Source organism: Plodia interpunctella, chromosome 8 (genome assembly GCF_027563975.2).
Source record: "Plodia interpunctella isolate USDA-ARS_2022_Savannah chromosome 8, ilPloInte3.2, whole genome shotgun sequence".
Lineage (NCBI taxonomy): Eukaryota > Metazoa > Arthropoda > Insecta > Lepidoptera > Pyralidae > Plodia > Plodia interpunctella.
Window position 1 is genome coordinate 2,478,066 of NC_071301.1, and position 10,879 is coordinate 2,488,944.

Genomic DNA, 10,879 nt, shown 5'->3' on the forward strand with positions numbered 1-10,879 from the left:
TCTCTCTCTTTATTTCACGGGTAGTCAATTTAGATTATTACCAGACGTGTTCTGTGTGCCTTCAACAACGTGAATTTATTTTTCTACGACCTATTTCAGTGGTGAAAGTTAATATTAATAATATTAGACATATAATTAGGTATTATCTACAGACGTATTTTAACTATTGCAACTGATCTAACAATGCAAAAGAGTAAGGTTTAAAGTATAATGCTCCTTGTTTTCCTATCCCTACGTTGTAATTAGATACTATATTTTATGCATTATACGTAATGCATAATATGATTATGATTTCTTTACATATGAAATCTTTCTCTCACATATTTTCTAACATTTACACGTGTTAATTTCGACACAAATTGGTGATATTTTGGGGATTTTAATCTGCCCACGTAATTAAAGATTTGGTTTCATTAGTACATTAAAATCAGACCAAATTATATTCGCATTAAATTCATTACTTCGTCTATTTTTATATTTCTCCTAACTGGCGTAATATTTTTAATGATAGAAAATATCATCAAAGTACCAGTTTTATTAGTTAACAAGATTGGCACACGTACGCCATTTCTTAGAATCACGATTTATTAAAAGCCCTAATTAACAGCAGGTAGAAAATATTTAACAGGAACCCGTCCCATTGTGAAGACCCTTTGCCCAAGGACAAATGGGTGGTCTTAAGGGTGATAATCGCTTGATCAGGTAGTTGAATGGTTGATAGTGACACGAGCATCACTTGCATGTCTTAACAATTTCGTGCAGTGATCAGTCAGTGTTTATCGTTAGTCGAGGAGTGTTCGTATTCAATTGTTTCATTTAGTTGCATTGGATTGTGTGTGGATCGTTAATACAGGTAATATTTACTTATTTGTTTGTAATTTATGAATATTTAATAATAAATAAAATAAAAGTTAATGCCTTTATTGTGTTAGAAGTTGTGTTTAGTTTTGTTGTTAACTAAACGTTATTTTAGTACTGAGCTATTTAATCTAAAGCTTCTATCAGTTTTAATTGTTACAGCCTAATTTATATTATAGGAAAGTTCCTATAATATACATAGACAATTTAAGTAATTTGTTTATAGTTTTTTGATTAAAAATTAGTAACATTTGACACATTAAATGGAATTTATGTCGCAATCACGCAAATTGATTAGATTTCCTTTTAGCATATAATTCTAATAATTATTATGTATACCTATAAAAATAGTGGACCTCATAATTACTGAAAATTCATAAATACTATATTTAGGGCCTGTTTCATCACTTTCTGATTATCTAATATGTATATCTGATTATATTTCTTCTGATTATGTGATAGTATATATTATGCATGTCGAATATATGGCGTTACAAATTCAGTTTCACAAGTGTTGGATACGGCTACTGGCCAATCAGATTAGACAGATTTATCCAGAAGATTACTTTGTCTATCAAAATAAAATATATTTTTTCAGAAAGTGGTGAAACAGGTCCTTTAAATTTCCGAGCACATTTTACTACATAAATTAACGTTTCTATCTTTCGGTAGTTAATTTAAGGGTGAATTGCACCAGTCAACTTTGGCGTTAACTTTGACCCGCGCGCCGCCGTCGTTGAGACAAAATGACGGCCTTGCGTTTTTCTGCGCTGTTTCAAGTTAACGTCAAAGTTGACCGGTGCAACCCACGAATTCATCAATATATATTAATTAAGAATGAAATTTAGATAATGTAATATTTAACTATGGGTATTCTTTGAATTTTGTCTAAATATTAAATTAAACAAGGCACTTATTTTCACGTTGTCAAAAACTTATGTCTGTTAAGTGCTCCAAGTTTTTAATTAACAAACTTCTCAGTTGACTCTGCAAATTGCATTATTTACATGACAAACGTATTCACGGACGTGCATATTATCTGGTGAAAAGTTTTTGGATGGTTTAAGTTTTGCAAGCCGCACCGAAAAACTCAATTTCCGTAGAATTATGGGATAGAAATCTCCAGATTATATTGTATACTAGTTTTTGTCAGCGGCTTCTTCTGCTTTTATTTCGAGCGTCCGCACGTAACTATTATTAGTATTGTCAATATGTCTGGTTATAAGCAACGTGCCGCAATGATATCTATATCAGGTTTTAAGTTACACTATCCACTATATAAATACATAAGAAAACCGTTTTATGGGTATGATATATTATGGGGTCTTTATGGGACTAATAGAATGTTTTTTGTCTGTCTATGTGTTTTTTCGCGCATCACGCAAAAACTACTTGATATAATTTAATACGGTTTTGTAGCAGATGTTCTAACTTAAAATCTGGTATAGGTTTAATCGCGATACGTTGCTCCTAACCCGAGATATTGACAATAATAAGTTATGAGAGGAAACGCGGGCGATTCCGCGGGCAGAAGCTAGTAAATGAATACAAACTCTTTTGTCAGTACTGCTTATTTGTAATCGAGTAACAATCACACATACAAACTTTCGTATTTATAATTTCTGCAGTACACTACTATTGATTATTAATTGTGATTGGGTCACTTGAGTTCGTTATATGTTCAGTTCAAGTCGAGTGGTAGTAAAATCTAAATATTGTACCTATTATATGACCGTAAATGTTATCATATTTACGTTCATACAAGCGGTCCGTCCCGGCTTCGGTCTGGTAAATCTATAATAAACTCATACATGTTAAATCTATAATAAATTACACTTCCTTCTTATCCATATAAAAATACTTCGGATAGTTGTTCAGTTATCGCGCTCATACAGACAAACGCGACAGTGAAATTTCTTATTCATGTAAGGATTATTCATATATCCGCCTTAAGTTAGTTATATTTTCTAAAAGGTTTTCTTTTGACAACGTTAGAACTTTTGAAATGTAAATTAAATTTCATAAAACTTCGCAATTAATAGTGATTTTACAAACTGTTCGTATTTGTTCAATAAAATAATTACAAAAAGAGACAAATTAATTTTAATTATTACTTATTTAATCATTTGATAATGTAACGAATGCATTATCTAGTCTATATTACAATAGCCTAAAGTTATAATGTAATGTAAACAATTTTTTTTTTGGTTGTAATTGCTATGGATAATATTACGCTTTAACATAATTTTTTAGTAAAAATGCGTCTCGCCTTCACGACTATACCGCTAAGCCAACTTTGATTAAATTTGGAATAAATATTGTTCATAACCCGAGGTCAACTACCGTGGGCGGACATCTGATCTACTCGTACAATTCTAGAAAAACTTCAAGATCTACGAAGTGCATTCCAAGTAACTCCAAACAGCTCTTGTCGATGATATAAGAATGATATGCCTATAAAAACATCTAGGACAATAATATCCTACTTCTCATAAGACAATTGGTATTAACAAACACATTATAGAAATGTAGCTAAAATATAAATTCTATTTGAACAGGTCAGTCGTGTCGGTCGGAACAATACGACATTGTTTTCATAACCGTATGTGTATAGTTCGTTATATAAACAGCGGAATAGTGGGCTAATCTAACACCTGGGACATGGTAAGAATACTTGAATAGGAAATTATATCATAATATCCCTTGTAATAGAAAAAAAAATGGATCCAAATGTTCTTCGAAAAATTATGTATTATTTTATAAGCATTGACGTATTAAGGATTTTCGGCTTTTTTCCTTTATCTGTATTGTGAGCTCTTACTGTCAAATGTTATGACTCTCAACAGAAAGTATCTTGCGCACGTTAATGTTATCGTCAAAGTTGAAGGTGCAACTATATGTTTTGACTCCTTTGTGAAATCGCGAAATATGCGACAGAAAATGGTTGTATGTTATAGACTTTTATTTTACAGCTAAATAAGATACGAAGATGATTTAATTTTCAAATCTAGTAACTATATGTATTTCACAAGAGACTAAAATGCTATCGTAATGTGAACTATTTAGTTAATTGATTTTAATAGCTATATGTACAATGCACTACATTATCTATAATAATGACACCTGATTGTACAATATCATTAGCTTAATGACAAATTGACGATGTAGTGCAATATTCGTAATATTTTGTCAATTTCTTTTTTTTTTGTTATAGATTCCAGTACTCAAAATGTCTCCGAACGAAGATTTCCCGCAGCCAACAACATTGCAAGAGGCTATAAATATCATAAAATTTATAACCACGTCCCATAAAAAAGAAATATCAAGGTTAAAAGAGACTCAAGCAAAGCAAGCAGCTATTATTAAAAAGCTAGAAACAAATAGGAAGAAAGAATTAGAGTACTTATCATCAGAACTTCTTAAATATGAAACTAATTTAAACGAAAGGACAGAAGATATCAACAGACAAATAGCTGAAAAAGATAAAGTAATACAGAAACAAAATGAAACAATTGAAGAATTGAATAGAAAACTGAATGTCAAGCACGATTTCGTTGTACCAGAAATCATTGTAGATTCCAACTCTGACTCTGGTGTGGTTTTAGAAAGTGAAGACACAAGCTCTAAAATGGAAGATATGAAAGTAGAAGTGAAAGCTAGTCGAAAATGCAGCAGAAGGTTTGCAGATTCCATTGGATTCTTGCGCAGAGTTGATTTTTCTCCCATGAAATATAAACCTGGTAACGGCGGTGGTAAGAAGAAGGAAGAAAAGAAGAATACGCTTGAAGTGCCAACGATTCCAGTATTAAACAAGAGGATATTTACTAGACAATTTAGTAATGAACGACCACTAAGTGATGACGAAAGATTAGTTTTTGATGATTCTATATTTACTGAAGGTCAGTCAGATCCAATAGTCGTCAGGTCAAAGAAATTGAACGACAGTATGAATAACCATTTTTCGGATGATGGAAGCGATGACACGAGCGAAGAAGTTTTTGACAGAGTAATGACCAGAAGTAGTACGAGAAGGTCCGTCAAAGCAAACCCTAAATATAAAAAAATCAATAGGAGTAAGGCAAAACTTCTGGAGCAAGTTAAAGTTAATATAATAGATTAAAGATAGCTGAATATATAACGAAAGAAAAGTATCCAAATGTAACCTTTTGTAGTGCAATTAGTTAAAATATACTTATGATAATTCACAAGTGATTATTGTAAATTACGCTGATTGTACACGTGCCAAATGTCATCTTATGAAATAAATTGTAATGAAAACCATTAATATTGTTTTTATTTTTTACTTTTTTAACAAAACTCCTGCACTGGTAAAATCTGCTTTCAAAAATGGGGCCTTACCACAAACTACATTTATATTGTTCCTATTATAAGATACATATTCGTTAATTGACGTCCTTGGAGAAAAGGCTGCGGTGAAATTTATTACGCCGCTTCTTCTTTATTTGCGCTTTTGAAGTCGGTAGACTCAGTTTTAATTAAATTTTTGACGTCCATAAGTGATGTAAGTGTTTGAACTTTAATATACGTAATTTATACCATAATATATCAATTTGGAAAAAATCATAATGGAAGAAATAACGTTTACAAATTCGAAATTTTTTATTATTAATTCAAATTGCCGCTATTAAAATTAAATAGCGACTGTGCTCATAAAAACAAGCTCACGATCAAGAAATATATGCAATGTCATACCCCCAAATAGAATGTAATTCGTTTCATTTATGGACTTCGTAAATATGACCACGTTTCCACGTTCCGTTCCCAGTTAAACTGGCTTCCCATTAGACTTCGTCGTAATTTGCATATTGTATCCATGCTTTTTTCAATTTTATTCAATCCCTATTTCCCACCTTATCTCAAGGACCGTTTCAAATTTGTCGGTGATGATCGCAGCTCCTCTCGTAGTTTGCGCAGCACGGTATCCTTGAGACTCAGATTTCCCGTAGCTAATTCTAAATTTTTCTCCAAATCTTTCTCTGTTCAGGCTGTTCGTCTTTGGAATGCTCTTCCTTTAGATATTCGGAATGCCCAGACTCTGACCAAATTTAAGCAACTCGTTAAGTCTCACTATCTATCTAACGTATCCTAATTTTATTGTACATGTATTTCCTTCTATATAATGATATTTATGTATGTATATATATGTATTTATATGTATATGTATATGTGTATTTGGTATGCTTATATATGTATGTATATTGTATGTAATGTATTTATTTATATATAGTGTATGTAATTATATATTTGGTAGTTTGTTTTACTGCGCCTAAATGTTTATATATATATATGTCTCCTTCCACCTAAAGGTTGACTGGAAGAGATCGCTTTAGTGATAAGTCCGCCTTTGTACCTTCTTATATTTATTACAAATTGTTTTCTGTGTATTTTTTCTTTTTGGTGCAATAAAGAGTATTTGTATTGTATTGTAAACATTGGACCCAGATCAAAAGGTCGGAAGGGCGGTTGTAAAAATAAATCATGGTCGATTTGGGAGCCGACAAATAAATAATAGTGGGCCGTATTGCTGCCTACCATACTGGATAATATTATGCTGAAAGAACTACATGAAAAGAATTCGCATCTAAGTAGTATAGATTTAATTTATTATATTTTTATTATTGTCGCAGCTGTTTTATTCGTGTTTTCACATATTAGATAGCCCTTTTATAGCTTCTTGCTTTATTCATAGGCCTGTGTGTATGTACCTGTTTCCATCTCACAAAACTGTTTGTTGCCCGAATAAAAAAAAAAGTGAATACTTGATACGTATAGTCAATAGTGGCTTCCGTGGCGTACCTAGTGGTCACCACGTCCGTACGCTATCTGGAGGTCCTGGGTTCGATTTCCAGCGCGGGCTAATTTTTGTACTTGTATTATCAGAGATGTTACTTGTATTATCGGCTCTGGGTGACCTATGTCAGTTTCTGTGTTCGATCGGACCCGCGATATAAGCTTAATGTGGGCCATTGATGTTGTGCATATTTATTGATATATGAAAATAAAGCAGAATTTGTTTAATTTTTGAAAAAAATTCAATATTCTTTAAAATACAAAAACTTAAATCCCCAATACAAGAAACCTTATATATCGGAGTTCGCAAAACACTTAACTTAAGAAGACCACGCAGATAGCATCAAACTAAACACGCCTTGTTTTACAGACAATTATATTTATTTCATTAAATACACAGTCGTACATTGTATGCCATAATAACGGAATAGAGGAAGCCAATTAGATTAACATTGTTTTTTCCAAAAAATATCGAATCGACTTCAAATAAAATATAAAAAATTGTGATATAATAAAGTAAGGGATGTGCTAAATACTGTTTATGGATTCGATGATAAGTACATACAGAAATAAATGTATGGACCCTACCTACATACATTACAACCGATGAATCAAATTAATCGCATAACATTAATCAAATATATAACTCAACCCTGTGTATATATTATGGCGAACAACTAGTGAAATAAATATATTTAACTAGTTGTTCGCCGCGAGCACAATAAATTTTTACAAATTTGTGAATATTTCAAAAACGACTGAACCGATTTTGATGACCCACGAACTTAAATATTCTATTGACAGATCCTACATTTCGAAAGTTATCGCTTTACAAACCATTCATACATACAATAATGTATTTTTGCTACATGTATAATGTTAGACTTCGCTCGCTTTGCTCGCTCGGTCAAATAGGCATTTTATAAGACACCGATTTCCTTTTTTTTAATACGATAGAATAAAATATAATAATGCAGATTTTAATTAAACAAATGGTATATTTTTCATAAAATTAACACCATCATGAAGTAGAATATCGCAGATGAATAAAGGTGAATGTCCATTATTCAGCATGCCTTATTTGCGAGATCCAGCTTGACATAAGACTGTGACTCACACCGTATAAAGTTGGGTATCGCGATGTAGCGAAGAACTTTTGCTCCTTGTCGCGTTTTGCATTACACGCTCCATTGGGTCCCTGATCCCGGGGCGAATGGGGAAATTGTAAAGTCGAATTTTTCAAAATTCTATTTGTTTTGATACTAAGTATTTACATTTGAAATCACGATTCGACTGAAATAATTCAAACAATGTGTTCTTCATATAAACGTAGCCTTCATTATAATACCTTGAGCGCAGCTAAGTATAACCCAATTTAAATACATACAATTTACTTTAAAAAATTATTTATTGAGATATTAGAAAAAAAATTGGTGATTTTTTATTATTTTATAAATCTTTTAAATAAAATCAAAATAATGCGCAAATGTATTTACTTTTCAAGTATAATTTAAAAGTAATCATATAAGTATAATTTTAAAATAATAATCATTAGGTATTGAATTTTTAATAAAAAGCGTCGGCGCCTAGGTTCCACTATTTATATAAATACCTAAAGGTATAAATAGTACCTACTTTCATGTCAGAAACATTAGCAAAACTAAAATGCGCCGTTCTAAAATACTATTAATACAATAAATCGCAGGATTATCCTAAGAATTAAATGAACTGTCCCTGCAATGGTTCCTAGAACAACGAGCCACACAAAGCACGGAGGAAATGAGCAATTTCCACTGGAAAGTGTGTGGAAATACTGAAAATCCAGCACTATATTTACTAGGCTAGAGTAAGTATAACTGACAGAGCGTGCGTTTGACGTGATTCAACAGAGTATACGTCAAACGCAAACTCAAACTTTAAACTGAGCTCTGTGTTGTATAATTTAGAAATGTTATAAAATAAAAGTTGTGATAGATAAATCTATATTTGTGGTTACAAACACACAAATACAAATTTAAGGTAAAGCTCAAACGGTACGGTCTTGGCTAATGGGAAGTATCTAATATGATTTCATTCTTTCTATAATGATTTTTTTTTTCTAAAAGCCCTGAATTTATTATTAAAATTACCCATATTTATTATTCTTCACGTGTTCTAATCTTAACGTGTTCTCAGTTTCAAGGCTACGTCGCGTGAATGTCCGGTGTCCTGGAAACAAATAAAACTTACAGTTTGAAAAATTAAGTTGTGATTTAACTATTGGCCGCCATTCCATCCTAGAATAGAATTTTCATGGTAGGCGGATGAATGATGGGATAGGATGAATGATGAATAAAATGTGGGGCGTTCTATGAATACTGCAGTTACGAAACTGATACTAACTCTGTGTAGGGAGCGCTTAAGAATTTAAAATGTCTTCAAAGTAGTTCTAAGCAAACGGGCAAGATTTGGATGATCACGTGTGTGCGGATACTCGTCGTGTAGTCCGGGTCTGGAGACAAAAGAGGAAGGAAATCGGTTTTGTTCAGCGGTTGGTGCAAGACACGATCGGACTTACTAGTTTCCTGAGTATACTATTTAGTGGGCATATTATTTATACATTTAAATTCAATATTCTTCATTCGACTTCGAGTTATTTCATCACCTTTATCACTTACTACTGTGTACCTTATGTGTTATTCCAGGTTATATTCTACCCATGTAAATCTAATTTCATAACAATCAGTCCAGTAGATTTTGCGAGAAATAGTAACAAACATAGACATATACATACGTACATACATACACACATCCTCACGAACTTTCGCGTTTATAATATCAGTAAGACTGGATTTGCGACAGAAATGCACTTCATACTAAGTCTAATCTCTCTTAGGGGATGTACCAGGCCACTGTAGCAATGTACGGTCGGCTGCAAAAGTCGACACATACTTTTGAATCTTATTCCTAGGGAAAATCGTACATCGAAATTGCTTCGTTTTTTTTTTTCGAATTGAGGGTGTCTATAGTTTACAAAAACATTCGTGGTTGGTTTGCCATTGCCTTCTCCATTTCACATATAAATTATGAACCAACCAAAGTACAGGTTTCGTCACGTTGGTTTCCTTCACCGGAAGCAAGTGGTGATCGATGTAAACTACCATACATGAATCAGATGGATATTCAAATTCATGCGGCTCGATTAGGATTCGAACCTTGGACCTTTCGGTTTACAAGCGTTTTTAACAATTACACCACCACCGCTTCAATGTTACCAAGTTACATAAAAGACGACCTCCTAAAGTTGGCTATCATGCCGGAATGCTACACTTGAGGTTTCGGGTTCGATCCCCGGTCAGGTCAACATGGAAAATGATCTTTTTCAGACTGGCCTGGGTATGGTTTATCTTTATTGTATATGTTATAAAATATAGTATCGTTGAGTTAGTATTCCATAACACAAGTCTCGAACTTACATCGGGGCCAACTGAATCTGTGTGATTTGTTCCTATTAAAAAATATATATATCTAAGGTTCAATTTATATCATTGCTGTTATAAAAATCTTATGACTTAGTTCTCTTTTCACCCGGTTGGTCTCGACACGGTCGCGGTCAAAGACGTGGTTCGGGAACATTCCAGACTTTCTGGGAATAGAGATTTGGATTCTGTTCAGTCGTTCCTTTTTATTTTACTGTTATTAATATTTCTTTTGGACGAAGTTTATCCCAGCAAAGCTTTAGAGTATTATTGCCAACAAAGTAAGTGGCGGGGGAATGAACTTACTAGTTGATAGTATTTCTTAACTCTAAAAACTCGATTCCGTATGAATATAGGTGCTTACTATTAAGAAATTAACCCAATTTTTCTTGTAGTCGTTTCTACAATAAACAGATCGAAATTGTCTTTTCATTTTAATTGATATCATTTTGTAATTGCTCAAATGAAATACTGGTGAAAATATTTATTTAGTTTTATTAGAATTGTGGAATTGTATTGTATTAACATTTATTTGAATTCCCTTCTGATACTGACATTAAGTACTACATTTTTGAAGATATTTATATTCAAATTTGTATAACGAGTTAAAAGCTGTATATTTGTACTTTTTACTTTTTTTTAAGTTACTTTACAACGCACTTCTGTTTTTATCTCGTGAAATTGTAAATACTCCCAATTTCAAAGTACGTATCCGATCTAATTTGGAAAAAAGTATAAAATATGAACTACCC

General features: G+C 32.4%; 1 protein-coding gene across 1 annotated transcript; it reads left to right on the forward strand.

Annotated features, from left to right (window-relative positions):
* The first annotated feature begins 710 nt into the window (after window positions 1-710).
* On the forward strand, window positions 711-5,143 carry LOC128671828 (uncharacterized). The gene is made up of 2 exons (XM_053748607.1): window positions 711-853; window positions 4,073-5,143. The coding sequence occupies exon 2, from the start codon at window positions 4,088-4,090 to the stop codon at window positions 4,976-4,978; it is 891 nt and encodes a 296-aa protein (XP_053604582.1). The 5' UTR covers window positions 711-853; window positions 4,073-4,087; the 3' UTR covers window positions 4,979-5,143.
* The last annotated feature ends 5,736 nt before the right edge of the window (window positions 5,144-10,879 follow it).